Source organism: Meles meles, chromosome 1, assembly GCF_922984935.1.
Source record: "Meles meles chromosome 1, mMelMel3.1 paternal haplotype, whole genome shotgun sequence".
Taxonomy (NCBI): Eukaryota; Metazoa; Chordata; class Mammalia; order Carnivora; family Mustelidae; genus Meles; species Meles meles.
In genome coordinates this window covers 215,003,413-215,017,948 of record NC_060066.1, presented here as the reverse complement: position 1 = coordinate 215,017,948, position 14,536 = coordinate 215,003,413, and the positions used below count along the sequence as shown (strand labels likewise).

At 64.9% G+C, this 14,536-nt stretch overlaps 1 protein-coding gene across 4 annotated transcripts in view; it reads right to left on the bottom strand.

Annotated features, from left to right (window-relative positions):
* The window catches only part of MEGF6 (multiple EGF like domains 6), an 80,648-nt gene extending 78,369 nt beyond the window's left edge, over window positions 1-2,279 (bottom strand). For 2 of the 4 annotated variants that reach the window (XM_046017353.1, XM_046017359.1), the window contains exon 1: window positions 1,956-2,276. In XM_046017353.1, the coding sequence (XP_045873309.1) occupies window positions 1,956-2,065 (110 nt within the window). In that variant the 5' untranslated portion in view covers window positions 2,066-2,276. Of the gene's footprint in view, window positions 1-1,955 lie in introns of all 4 variants that reach the window. The other 2 variants (XM_046017370.1, XM_046017379.1) reach the window with 2 other exon arrangements.
* Between the last annotated feature and the right edge of the window lie 12,257 nt (window positions 2,280-14,536).

Below are 14,536 nucleotides of genomic sequence, written 5' to 3'. Positions count from 1 at the left end.
GAACCAGCCCCGGGCTCCCACAGGTCCACAGAGGCCCCCAAGCCCCAGGGCTGTGAATCAGTGGGACACCCCCAGCACCCCTCTTCTCTTAGCCTTCCCCAGAGGCCCACCAGGTGGCTCAGGAAAGCCAGCCACAGAGGGTGGGGATGCCCGTGCCAGGCTGTGTGGGCTCATCACGTCTCCCCCAAGGGAAGGGTAGCAGGGGCACAGGGCCAGTGTGAGCGAAACACTTTCTGGAACGCAGGCTGTTCTCTGCCCGCCCCCGCCCCCCACTCCTCTGGGGTGCGAGGAGCAAGGAGCAAATTCTGGCACCTTGCTGGGGTCTCGCAGAAGGGTGCCCTCCCTCCTGCCTTCCCCCGGCCAGCAGGGCCCGCTGTCGCCGTGCTGCATCCCGGGCCCACAGCGGCTGCTTCAGAAACAACCAGAGACAGCAGAGCGGAGCAAGGCGTACCCCGAGGTGTCACAGAACTCAACACGCCTGGGGCGATCTGAGAATAGATGCCCCACCAAGCAAGAGGGACACAGGCCCCCAGAGGGGCAGAGACCCCCGCCACGTGGGAGGCTCCGTGAGGAGGAAGAAGAGGAGGACGGAGCGGAGAGGGGACAGGAGGCTCTGGGCGAGCACATCGCAGGAGAGAAGGCGGTCTCAGGCAGTCCACTAGCTGCTGGCTTGAAATGCTTGCCCCGGCCAGGCCTGAGGCTTCCTGGAGCCCCAGGTAAGCAGGTCAACCTCACAGGCGTTTGGATCTGCTCCTTGGGGGCTCAGGGAAACAGGCCCAGGAGGGGTGACAGCAGTTTCCATGAGCGCGCTGAGGCAGAAGCCGCCTCTTAAGGAGGGGCCCTCTGTCCTCATGGGCTCAGCTGCTGTCCCCCTGACCAGCACTCGAATTCCCAGGAGTCAGGGCTTCTGGAAGTCCCCCGCTGATGCTGCAAAGAGCAGGCAGTCTGAGTGGCCAGACCCCACTGTGAGAGCCCTTCTGAGGCTGCAGCTGCCCTTAGACTAACTCACTGGGACTGCAGGAAAGTGTCCCCCAGAAGTCCCGCGGAGAGTCGGGACGCGGGTCACTCACGTTTCTGGATGCAAAGACCCCCTCTTCCTTCGGAAAGGCCACAGGGAAACCTTCCTGCTTGGGGAAAAGCAAGACCCAGAGTAGGGGTCCTGGGGCCTGGACTTGCCCTTCCCAGCTCTGCCTGGAAGTGATCATCCTGCACGGACGGCCAGGTGCTGGGCAGGAGTCCCTAACCCAGGCCGGGCCACTCTCCTGCCCCGCTGCAGCTTTCGACAGCCCGTCACCATCGGGCAGGCCCCGGGCCGGCACCCTGCAGGAGCCCTGGGGCGGGGGCGGCCGGCGGGGGCTCTCCTCCTCTTCCCTGGCTCGCTTTGGCACTAGCTGTCCTTTGAGGCCAGCGCAAGGACTGATCTGCTGTTTAAGAGAGACCGCTAAACGGCCCATTGGGGAATCATCTTTCAAAACTGAATTCATCTCAGCTGGCTCCCTGACCCTCTCTTCCTGCCCATTCTGGTACTGAATTCCTTCTCCAGTCTCTCCGCCCCAGCACGCACGTGTTTAATACATAAAGCACGTCCAGGGGCCCCCTGTCTGGGCGCACCCGCCCCGGCACAGGCCCCCCAGGCCCCAGGAGGCAGGCTTTGGAAGGATGTGAGAACCGTCTGCTTCCTTCCTGCCTTCTCCGAGCCGCGGCCAGCCAGACCCTGCCCGCAAGGACCCCGAGGGGAGCGAGGGGACGAGCGCGGGGACGCGCATTACCGAGGGGAGGCAGACGGCGGGGAAAGGGAAGGAGGCGGCGGCCCTGCTACCGAAGCGCCCCCAGACGCAAGCCCCGACCCTCCCAGTTACGGCCAAGCGCCGACCGTGTCAGAGCCCCAGGGACAAAGCTGCCCAGGGCCCAGGGGCTCCCGCCGTCCAGCGGAGCCCTCCCCGCCCGCTACTCACAGGCCGGGCTGCAGGCGGAGCAGGGCGCCCGCGGGCACCACGGGGAGCAGCAGCACCAGGGCCAGGGCCACCGCGCGCCCCGCCGCCCTCGCCTCCGGGAGGACGGGCATCGTGCCCGCGGCCCGCGCCGGGTCCCCGCTCCGGTCCCCCGCTCACAGGAGGCCCCGGCGGGCCCTCGGAGCGGCCGCCTCCACGTGCGCCATGGCCCGGGGACGCGCAGGGCGCAGCCGCAGGTGCCCGCCGAGCCCCCGGCGCCGCAGGTGCGGAAGGTCCGGCTTCCCCGCCCGCGCGCGTCCGCCTCGCGCCACACTGCGCGCCCAGCCGGATCGCCGGAGCCCGCCCGCCTTTGCCACGCCCCCGGCCCGGACCCCCGCCCAGGCCCCGCCCCCCGCCCTGACCCCGCCCCGGCCCCGCCCCCAGCCCGCCTCGGGTCCTCGCCCCCAGCCTTCGCTCTCCGGCTCCTCTCAGGCTGCAAGTCCCAAGTCCCAGGTCCCCTGCGACCGAGGGACCAACTCCGACGGACCTCGGACCCAGGCGCCCGTCTTTACGGGGCAGCCCGCAGCCCTCCGTCCCTCGAAAGTCTCGGCGGATGCTCCGTCCTTTGCCCCCGGGGTGCCCCGTCCCCTCCCTTGCCGGGCAGAGGGTGGAAAGGCTGGGGCGTAGCCTCTGCAGCCCTCGATGTGCTTCTGCACGCTGCCCTTTGGACACCCACACCGCTGGTCACCGACCACGCCCTGGACACGGCTGCAGTGATGCCCAGCCGGGTGTTCTTGGCCAGCGGCCTGCGGTCGAACAGTGCCCGGCTCCCCAGAGGCTAGGGTGGGCAGGAGTGTGGGTCTGGAGGATTTCTCTCCCCGCACTTAAACCTGGTTGGGGGCGCCTGGCTGGCCCGGTCAGGAGAGCACGAGACTTTTGATCGGGTCTTGAGTTCAAGCCCCACGTTGGATGCGGAGATTACTCTAAAAACCAACCAGCCAAGCAACCGACCTGGTTTGGGCTTGGAATTCACCAACTCCAGGGCTAAGGACCAGGTGCTCCAGGGTCCAGGGTGTCCCTGGGGTGGAAACAACCCCCTCAGGAGGCTTTTGAAGAGCAGGGGAAGGGGCTGGGTAGAACCAGACGAGGGGCCAGCAGCGAGGCATCCCGCCAGTCATACACGGTGTGGAGGGAGAGCCCCTGTCAGACCCAGCTGCAGAGCCCGCCAGCGGCGAGACTCCTGTCCGAGGCTGCGAGCCCTCTTTCTTGGTCCACCACTCCACGTGGTGCGGGTGACTGGCCCTCACTCACCCTCATACAGAAGCGCCGGATCCCTGGCTGGGGGGGGGGGCTTGGGAGGAGGGACCAGCTGCTGTCTAGCACCGCCCCCCGCCCCGCCAACTCTCGAAGCCCTCCTCACCACATGGAGGTTTAGCGTCATCTGGAGACAGAAGGCCATCCCTGATGCCTTCCCGTTGCGCAGATGGGGAACTGAGGTCAGAGCGGGGAACAGCACCCCTAAGCCACCCAGCCTGTGAACTGCAGATCTGAGAACCGGACCCAGGGTCTGGCTCCGGAGACCTTAGGTAAAGCCCCTATGTGCTGCCTGCAAATCCGAGGAAACCAGTAAAGCACACGGAGTAGACAAAGTGCGGGCCACGGGGACGCCCCGTCAGCTTCCGCGGCCGGAACAGAGCACCACAGACCCCGCAGGCTAAACACAGACACTTCCTCCCAGTCCCCTGGAAGTGCAAGATCGAGGTGCCGGCCGCAGGGTGCGGGTGAGGAGCCTCTTCCTGGCGTGTGGAGGCAGCGTCTTCGCTCCGTCCTCACCTGCTGGAGGCGGCCTGGCGGGGGAGAACACTCTCTGGTCTCTTCCCCCTTTTTTTTTTTTAAAGATTTTATTTATTTATTGACAGAGAGAGATCACAAGTAGGCAGAGAGGCAGGCAGAGGGAGAAGGAAGCAGGCTCCCCGCTGAGCAGAGAGCCCAATGCGGGGCTCAATCCCAGGACCCTGGGTTCATGACCTGAGCCGAAGGCAGAGGCTTTAACCCACGGAGCCACGCAGGAGCCCCTGATCTCTTCCTCTTTTTGAAAGGCACCAGGGCTGGAGGGTCAGGGTTCGTACGACTCCATTGACCTTGGCGACCTCTGGAAAGGCCCTGTTCCCAATATAGGCACTTGGGGAATTAAGGCTTCAATATGTGGGTTTGGGAGGGACACAGTTCAGTCCAGAGCAGGGTGAGTTCACTGTCCTCTGAATCCCCCACTCCCACCTGCCCCCTCTGCCCAACCTGGAGGCAGAGGGCAGCTCAGCCCTGGGAAGGGCCACAGTGAATCCGCGCCGCTGGCAGTGGAGCCGGAGATGGGGGCCGTCCCGTACGCCTGTTCCGTGGCCATCCCAGACGCCGGTTCCGAGGGCAGTCTCCGTGCGGCTGCTTCTGAAGTTTGTTCCTAACCCTGCTCGTCTGCCCCAGAAGAGAAACGACCGCGGTCTCCTGCAACAGAGGGCGTAACGTGGGGGCCTGCAGCAGGGCCTTGGGTCGGTCCCTCTGCTGATGAGCTGCGTACCCCCGGATGGCTCTCGTGTCCTGTGTGTGGCCCTGGACGTGGTCTTTCTGTTCCTCAGTCCTCGTGTGTGAACCAGAGATGGCAGAGCCGCGCCTCTGAAGTTGGTTCCCACTCGGCCTGGACTCCGACTGCTGTTCGGTGAACGGACCCCACCACAGGCGCTCCCTCCCCCGTCCCCAAGCCCGCGGGAAAGGCATCAGGCCCCGAAACGGCTCCAGGGTGGTGGAGACCGCCTGTTCCAGCAAGAGCAAACACCGCGCCATTCACAACAAGGACCGGGGGGATCATGGGCTGCATCGTGTCTCCAAAAGAATAGATCCATGTTCTAACCCCCAGCACCTGCACACAAGACGATCTGGAGAAGGGGTCTGTGGGGACGTAGTTACGTTAAAGATGTTTGGGATGAAATCGCCACGGACCCAGTCACAGGTGTCCTCACGGAGACCCGAGGGAGACTTGGACAGCAACCCCTGGACGGGAGGAAGGGGAGAGGCCTGGACAGTTGTCCCCCGGCGCCCCCGGAGGCAAGCAGCCTGTCTGCACCTGCATTTCACGCTTCCAGAACCAGAGAAGAAGGGCTGTCTGTTTTAGCCGCCGCGTCTGTGAATGTTTCTGGCAGGCACAGAAAGTCAGTGCAAGGCAGGCAGACCAGGGCCTGTCCGCGGGGTCCCTGGCCTAGAGGGGAGCTGGCCGGCCACGGGGCATGCTGGGGGCCCCTCCTGCCAGGATCTCAGCAGCTCTCAGGCGCTGGGAGAGCAGAGGTTCCTCTGGAAGCCGAGACCTGGAGATTCGGAAACTTGTCGCGGGACACGCTATCTGCGGGGCGGCCCTGGCATTTCTCAGGAACAAAGTCGTATGTGTCCCCTTCCCCGCGTGGGCTGTGCTGACCGGAACCAGCACTGCTCCCCAGCGTGCGTCCCGAGACCTCCCGGCCCCCACCCCAGACCTCCTGGCCCCAAGGGCAGCTTTTCAAAGCCAGACCCTCTCACGGATCCCGCATCTTGCCTGCGCCGCAGGTGCAGAGACAGCCCTCAGGGCACCTGGGCCCAGCAAGGGGGGCGTCTTGGAGGAGGCAGAGCAACAGCAGCGTTCTGGTGGACAGCGGGTGTGACAGCCGTGGCCACCAAAACAACTCGGCTTTTAGAAACCACAAGACAACTGTCCCTTTCGATTCCCCAAATCTGCTGATTTGCCTTAAAGCCACGCTTGGAAACCTGCCTCTAGGTCCCCAAGGCCATAGCCGCCCCCGTCTGCTTCTCTGTCGACAACAGCGTCCCTGCTCCGGCCGGGACGGGCCAAAGACCGTGGGCTGTCTGCAGGTACCACGTGACAGCGCTTACCTGCGTCCCTGCGGCCACGGGGCCTGCCAGCCCAGCCAGCCCCGGAGGCAGCCGCAGTCCCTCCCTGCGGGGAGAGGTCTCACCCAGGGAGCGTTGTCTCTGGAAGATGAGATCGGCCGTGGACCCTGTGAACGGGAACATTCTCTGGGCCGTGCCCTAACCTCCCCCGTGGGGAGCCTGCATATGCCCGGAGCCCTGAGACCCCACGCGTGGCCCCTCGTGCCCCTGACCGCTGCTTCCATTCGAGACAGACATCAAAGGTGGGGCGCCCTGATTTCGTAAAACCCTGAACCACAACATCTGGAAGTCAAGATAAGAAGCCTCACTTCCCAGTCCTCCCGGGAAGAGAGAAGAATTACGTTTTCATCTCCCGCGGTGCGGCGCTCCGGCTTGAAGGCCCTGGCGTGCGGGAAACTCTGCCACCTGCTGTCCAAAGTCCCCAGGAAGTACTGCACGCGCAGGGGGACCCAGCCAGGAGCCTCCATCCCCGCCCCACGACCAGCGGCTTCCGATGCAGCCCTGTCGTCGTTCGTGGGCGGATGGCCCACCTGCCACAGCAGTCGCATCCCCCAAACAGCTCCGTCAAGTCCTAACCCCAGGCCCGTGAAAGGGGCCTGGTCTGGGGATGGGGTCTGCAGCATCAGACAGGTTCTCGCCCAACGTGACCGGTGTCAGGAGGAGACACGGGGAGACACACCGGGGAGGCGGCTGCGGGACCCCGGAGGAAAGGTTGTTGGGATGCGGCTCCAGGCCGAGGGAGGCCGAGGGCTGCAAGCAGCCACCAGATGCTGGGAAGGCCAGGAAGGCTTCCCCTACAGGCCGCCGAGGGAGCGCAGCCCGGCAGGCCCCTGGGTCTTGGGCGTCCGGGCTGCAGAGCTGAGGATGAGGCCTGCTGTGTTAGCCCCGGGCTGTGGCAGGCTGGCGAGGCCGCCGGGAACCCTGCACCAGCAACAGTGTTCCTTACCGGATGCCGGCTCCGTCCTCCCTCTGTGGTCCCCTGAACTACGGGCCTGCAGGGCGCCCCCCACACCCACCAAAGGCTCAGGCACCCAGGCCAGCGTCCTCTCCTCATGGCCGCTGCCGCTGCCGTCCTGACAAACGCTGGGCCCACCATCTCACGGGCGCTGGGCCTCGTGTGCCCAACCTTTCCTCCCAAGACAGAGACTCAGGCTTGCCGCCAGGCAGAGCGATCTGTTCTCTCTGTGGCGTCTCGGTTCCAGCACCCCACTCGTAGTCCACAGCACCCGCATGTCCGGCTCTCGCTTTCCTTACACAGTCTCGCTCCAACGGGACCCCCGCGTGTCATCCCTCCCGCCGCTGGGTCCCAGGCCGGCCGCGGTACACGGAGCCGGGAGAGATGGAGAAAGGCCGACGCGCCAGGTGGGCAGGGAGCAGGTGTGACAAGCAAGGGGACTTCTTCCCGAGGCTGGGCTTGGCCGCTGGGATTCGAGGCACCCCTGCACCTGCTCGCCAGAATCTTAAAGTTCAGAGAGGCCTCCGCGGGGCTCAGTCACCGGTATCCTCGGACGGTCTCAAATCCACACTGCCTCCAGGCCACGACCCTGTGAGCGGCTCCCACTGTGGGAATGGGGGGAAGAGCGCACGTCCCGGTGACAGGGCAGGGTGAGGGCTGCTCCAGGGACAACCGGCGGTCGCAACTCCCGCCCTCGGTGACCCGTGACCGGCTCTCGTGATCTCGCGTGCCCCTCTTCCGCAGTGGACCCTCGGTGGCCAGCAAGAGGAGCCGCGAGCGTGGACGTGGCTCATTCAGGGGCTCTCCGGCCGCACGGCAGGCAGGGGCCCCTGAAACAGCCCAGGCCCACACCAGAGAACACACGGGTTAAGACAGTCATTCCCGAGATAACAACCTTTTTCCAGGAAGAGCCCGGTGATCTGAAACCTGTGTTTAGTCACTGCCCGCAGCCGGTGGTCGGAGCACTCCGGGCCTTCACCTGGTCCTCGGTGTGACTTAACGAGGCGGACTCGTTATGGGACTCATCAGGTCCAAACACAGGAACTCTGGATGCTGGCGCGGGTGCCTCCCCGAGAGACAGCGGGAAGGTTCGAGGCCTCCCGTTCCGGACGACAGCCTTCTCTCCGGGGCCTCACCGGCCTCAAATGCCGCGTGGTGGGTGAGTTTAGTGAGGCCGGTCCTGAGCTATAGCGACCTCCGGGCCCAGGGCCGGGGCCGAATGATCGTCCAGTGAGCAACGGAGTGCGCCTGCCTGGCCTCGCGGAGACGGAGCTGCAGCTCCAGGGCCTGGGCTCGGTGGTGCCCACCACGGAGCTGGCGGGAAGTCAGCCCAGTCGGTCATGAGGAGCTGGCGGGGGGCGGGCTGTGGCCAGCTACACTGCGTTTCCTCACGTGGAGTGTGTGGCCTAATGACGGGGCCCCCGGGAGAGCGAGTGGTGGCCCAGCCCTTCCAGCAGGACAGCCCGTTGCCAGCCCGGCCAGCCACACAGCGTCGGTCAGGGTTGGGCACCTCTGCAGCCGTCCCAGTCTGGGCTGGGGGGTGATGGACCCAACTAGGTGATCGCTGAAAGGTATTAAAACCTGGGTCGTACGTCAGTGGTCCCAGCGAGGTGACATTACTGGTCAGTCACCTCATCTGCGGCTTTCCTCATCCATCTCTCCTGTCCACCACCTCTGCTGCTGCGGGTTATAGGGCAGGGGGAGCCCCCATGTCATGGCCTTTGAACCCCCATCACCATCTCAGTGCTCTGCTCCTCCGATGGGGGCAGCCTGGCTCACGTGGGGCCGGGACAGCGTGGGTCGGGCCGGAGCGGCGTCTGCACGCGCCGGGGCATATGGAACCCTCGCTCAGAGGAGCGGCCAATACAGTCCATGTGCCGGTCCCCTGTGAGCTGGGGATTTTGGCCGATGGCCCCAGACCCTTCCAGCATTGCCCTGAGTCGGGTCATGGACACATAGGACCGGCCATGCCTGCACTGACCAGGTCGCTGGACTTCAAGGCCAACCCAGCATCCTTGGCATCTGGGGGCTGCCACGGCCCCCAGCCCCGGCTGCTGCATCCACTGAGGCGTCGCTTGCTGGGGCTCATCCCAAGCTGGGGCGCCATCGTCCTGAGGAGCCAGGACGGGGAAGACAGTGAGGACCAGCAAGGCTCCGGCCGGCCACCCCACGTGTCTTTTCACATATCCTGACCCTGCAAAGGCTTATTCGGGATCACCACCCCTCGGCTTTCCACTGTCTGAGCCATGGGGTCCGTCCCTGTAGAATAGCCCGCCGGCACGCAGGGCTGACGGCTGGGGCCCGCCGGCACGCAGGCTGCTTGTTCTGTCCCTGTTGCCACCCAGACGGGGTCGGTGTTGGGTAGAGCAGCAACAACAGGCCGTATGGACGTGGGGACGGACGGACGGACGGCCTTGACAGAACTGCCTGCACTCCAGGCGGCGCTGGCCCCCCACAGGCTGCAGGGGCCACCCCGGGGACAGGAGCGTGGGTGTCCGGAGCAGCTGCGGGCTTCCCCCAGGACCTCATAGTGTCTGTGTTTCTGGGGACCGTGGGCTGCTGGACCGGGCGCACCGCTGCTGCGAACTGGCATGCCACGTGGCCAGCGTGGGGCTCTGCGCCACGGCGGAGGTGGCCGCTGGAAGATGGTCTCGCCCCCTCCCCCCACTGGGCAGGCAAGTTCATTAGCGAGCGGCTCCTGGAGGAGCGCCGTGTGCACCGCTCGGGGCTGGTGCTCTGCGGGGTCTGTGCGCCTCCAGAGCGGCCGTCAGAGTCCTCGGGATCCCCCTGTTGTCTCGGCCACGGCACCCAAGCCATACCCACCGGAGTCCCGGACGGCCAGAGTGCGAGGCAGCCCGGCTGCCACGATGCCCACAGCTCGAACCAGCTCCCCAGGCGTTTCTCCCCGAGGCCGCTGTCGGCCCCGCACTCGCACACGTGCCCCTGCTTCCCCAGGCGGCATCAGGGACAGAGTGCCTGCAGGTGGGGAATAAAAGTCCTCCCAGGCCCCCAGGTCCCCCCCCCCCCAAGCCCTGCACCTCTTTCCTGTTCTTAAGGCAAGGGCATCTTCTCCATCACAGATTCTGGGGACATGTGCATGTCACCTCACCAGACAAGTCCCCGAAACTTTATGGGGGTGCCTGGGCCCTGAATGTTTGTGGTCCGTCATGGGGATGTGTTCACGGTCCATCCCGCCCCCTCACAGACGCTCCAGGCCCACAGAGTGTCTCCCATGACCACTGTGTCATCGATGAAATGCGCCCATTTCAGGAGTGTGGGGACTGAGAGCAGGGACAGGCGGATGGGGAGGGACTGGCAGGGAGCCTTGGGGAGGCACCGGAGAGAGCTCGGTTCCGGCTGCACGGGAAGACACGGCTGCAGTTATCAGAGCCGTCCCCGGGGTCTCTTCCAGGTGTCTCCGCAAGGATGAAGCCCGTTTGCAGAGAGACACTCCTGCAAAGCAGCAGAGAGACGCCGTGACTGCGTGCGGAGGAGAGAGCCCGGGGGAGGCGGTGGCCCGAGACGCGCTGAGAGCTGGCTGCGCGGCGGGCGCTGACCGGCGGAGCGCAGTGCGCCTGGGGCGCACATCCTAAAGTCGCCGCGGCTGCCTTTCTGCCGGGGCACAGTGGATTCTTGGGGATTTTATGGAAACGTTCCACACGACAGGTCCGGTGTCTCCTCTAGCTCGACTGTGCTTTCCGGGGAGTCAGCATGTCCGTGGGCCTCATTAGTGTGACCTCTCTCTGCGAAAAGGAGAGAGAACACATCTTTGGAGATGGTCCAGGGATCTCGGCAAAAACCCCAAACTTAGTTCATGGTCAATAAGACTTCTTTTAGAATTGACTTTTGGGGTCTGAGGTCACTGGGAAACAACACCATTTAATCAAACGATAATGAAAGGCGTCAAAGGTTACACAGTTATTAAACTTTTCTTCTGCTAGAGAAGACTCCGTTTTCTTGAGCAATCACAGACCGATACAACACAGAAACCGTCTTCCTGGCAGATAAATTCAGAGGCTTTTATTTTTATTTTTTTAAGATTTTGTTTATTTGTTTGAGGGAGAGAGGGAGCACGAGCAGGGTGAGGGGCAGAGGGAGAGGGAGAAGCAGGCTCCCCGCCGAGCAGGGAGCGGGTCCCGGGGCTGGATCCCAGGACCCCGAGATCATGACTGAGCCGAAGGCAGATGCTTCACCCACTGAGCCCCCAGGCGCCCCAGGATGAGCTCAAAGGTAAGGAAAAACCTTTCACAATCCCATCGAGAAAGACCAATAGTCCAAGAAAACTTTGTCCTGTTACCAGACAAAAGAAAACTTGCAATTTCGTATACGTACGTTATTGATATTAAAGCTACTTCTGTAGCTTAGAAAACCCCTTTACAGGTAAACTTGGGCAGCAGCCTCGGACGCAGGGAAACGTTGCCCACTGGAGCCCTTGTCTGGAGACATCCAGAGACGCATGGACAGACACGGACGCCCCAGGGTCACTCGTGCTCGGAGCCGCCGAGTCCGGCCGGTCTCGGGCAGACAGAAGGAGTCAGGTGCCCGCTCTCGGGGTGGAAGCTTTTCCTGGCGCTCGTGGGGAAGACGTGTCAGATCGGTCTCTGCCCCTGAGCCGCCGTGGCCGGCGAGGGGGCTTCCGAGGCGGGGTCCGCGCGGTCGAAGCCCCCTTCCCCTGCGGGGCCGGGCGACGGTGGGCAGCACCCCAGTTATCCCCGGGAGCCTCCGTTTCGGACACGATGAGATTTACAACCTGAAGAGACGGAGAGAACGCTGTTTTCTAGGGGTCCCGGCGTCTGCTTCTCTGCTCCTGGAAGTCTAGCGTAATGAGCGCGTGGAGTTCTCCGCGCTGCCGGCGTCGTGGTGGGTGCCCGCACAGCCTCCCCTCTGCTCCCCGCCCAGCTTTCTGGCCTGACCCTCAGCCTCTAGCTGGGCCTCCCTGTCCCTCTAAAGCCCCCACAGGGGAGGCCAGTCTGCTGCACAGCCACAGGCCTCCCTCGCCGGCCGCACCCCTTCCCCAGCGCGTGGGACCCACGGCGGATCTCCGGGCCTCCTGCACTCAGGAACCCGAGGCGGCCCACAGGCGTCTCACGGACGGGCCCCCTCCCCATACAGAGGTCAAGAACACCCGCGCGGGGCCTCTCTCCTGTCCCTTCCGGTGCCCCCATGTCTCCCGGGCAGGCAGAGCGGGAGGAGACGGGCACTGCAGAAGGCGGGGCGGCGGTTTCTGGAAGGGGCGACTACCCTGCGAGGCTTCTCCTGGGCCCCAAGCCAAGGAGATCTCCTCACCCTCCTGATGCTGAAGTTTCCTCAGGGGCCTTCCCGGGCTCGGTCACCACACCGCGATGACCCGAACGCCACCGCAAGACCTCAAGGCTGTGGCCCTGGAGGCGACTCCGGCCGTGGGAATGGGGGCAGAGCGTGTGTCCCAATGACAGGGTCGCGTGAGGGGCCAGCTCCAGGGTAACCCGCGGTCAGGTCCTCTCCATGCCGTCCTGTGACACCTGCCCTGCCGGTCACCAGTCCCTGTCAGACCCGCAGCCGCCTCCAGCCAGACTGGAAATGCAGCCTCAAGGACCACCGCTCTGACAGTGCTGGGCACCTCAGGACCCGCCGGCCACGCCAGCAACGCCCAGCCCTGCCTGTGACAGTCCCCTGTGACCCAGGGTCTCCTGTCCTCTGGCAGCCTACCCTGTTCGCTCCCAGGTGGGGTAAAAGGCTCACCCCTTGCCATCCTCGGCAAATACTCCCTCACGGGACCTGCCCTCCCGTCTCCCGTGTCCTGGACCCCAGCGACCCAGCGACCCAGCGACATGCCTATCGCCCGCTCTCTAGTCCAGCCCAGCCGCTGGTCTCTCCCACGCCCGGTGGCTGCAGAGGGGAAAGGTCCAGGGCCCCGTCCAGGGCCCCCCGTGCTTGCATCTAACCAGCCCCGTGCTCCTCCCAGCGCCTTGACCCGAAGTGCCAGCACGCCCCGCCCACTGGAGAAGATGCTTGTCCTGTCCCTGCCGAGACTCACCTCTCTCCACCTTGTCTGTGAGCAGAGCGTGTCCTCCCGCCCTAAGCGCACCCCAACCCCTGGGTCCCGGGTCCCGGTTCCCTCTGCCTGCACCGCGGCTGGTCGGGCCCTTGTCTGCCTTCCCCTGCCCTGCACGGCGCTCGCCGGCCACCTCCGCGGGCTGGGCCGTTGGGGCACAAACGCTACGGAGGCTGTTCAGACAGGTCCCCTCTGCACCCATCAGCTCCTGGAAGCCTCCGGACGACGACCCGTGAGCCAGGTTTTGTCAGTCCTGCTTTCCAGAGGAGAAGGGGAGGCGGGAGGTTAAGCGATGGGTCCACAGTCAGCCCCAAGTCCGTACAGACGGGCCAGAACTCAGACCCAGGGCAGGCGGGGCCCTCGGGGGCTGGTTGTCCACCCCCACCCCCACCACGGGAAACACCTGCCCGCTGGCAGCCTCGTCCCCTGGACTTTGGTTCCCCTTCCCAACCCCTACGCTGGGGAGATGCCCCTGGAGGTCAGCGTCCCGGGAACCCAGTGCTTTGTCACTGTGACAGCGGGAGGACGCCTGCCTGCCTGCCCTCGAGGGAGCCCCTGGCACGGGAGCAGACTGTGGGGGGCGGGAGCATGGGCTGGGAGCTGCAGGAGCTCTGAGCTTCGGCTGATGCGTGGCCTTCGCAAAGTGACCACCTGTCTGGGACTGTTTCTCCTCCGTAAAAGGGGGCATGCGTGTTGGGAGCGAAGGCCGTATTTGCGCAGGTACCGGCACGGGGGACCAGCATGGAGAAGGGGAACGGGTGACATTGACGTGGCTCCGAACCCGGGCCCGGCGGGCGCCTGGACACACCACAGACATCTCACGTCAGCCTCCCAGCAGCCACCGGAAGTAGGAACGGCCAACCCGCACTCAACAGAGAAGGAAACTGAGGCACAGAGAGCTTCACTGTGCCAGTCCTCGTGGACAGAGGTAAGAGGGGCCAGGACCCTGCAGGGTCCTGTAAGGACCCTGTAAGAGGAGGCCCAGACAGGGGGCCTCCCGACCCCGCGGCTGCCAGCCCCGACGGGTCCCTGGCTCTGCTGGGACTCCCCTCCGTACGGAGAGGGGACCCAAGAAAGGGGTCAGAGGGCATCGGCCCAAGCGGCTCAGTCCCTCAGGGGCCTGATTTAAGCCCACCCCACAGCGACTGGTCAGAGAGGCTCCGCCCGGCTCCGGCTGCCAGAGAAGAGAGGCTCTCTGCCACCCTTCCGCAGGGACAGGGCCCAAAGAGGGTGTCACGGGCCCCGGGGTCAAGAGAAGGCAGGAGCCTCTGTCCCACCCGACCTCAGCAGGCCTGAGCGGGTGGAAGCACCGTGCTACCCAGGTTGGCACACCCACTCGGCACGTGTGAGATCTGTGTGTTCTTCCAAGGAGCAAACCACGTAAACTCTTCCGGTATGGACAGAGCAGGCCACTAGACCGGAGCCGCGGGGAGGCAGCGGGAGGCAGTGACCTCATGGTCTCCCACCCCCGGGGCCGGCTGCCCCAGAAAGCAGGTGCTGGGCCTGGACGCTTCCTTCCAGCCCACAGGGACCCGCAGCTTCATTATATAATGTTCCTACCGCGGTTTCAGCCTGGGGGGAGGCGGGGGGGCGGCCTTGGTGGCTCTGGCAGGAACCTTGTAGGGCCAAAAACTGCCCCCACCCCCGGCCACCACCAGGAGGAGGAGTCCCTCAGATGACTGGAGA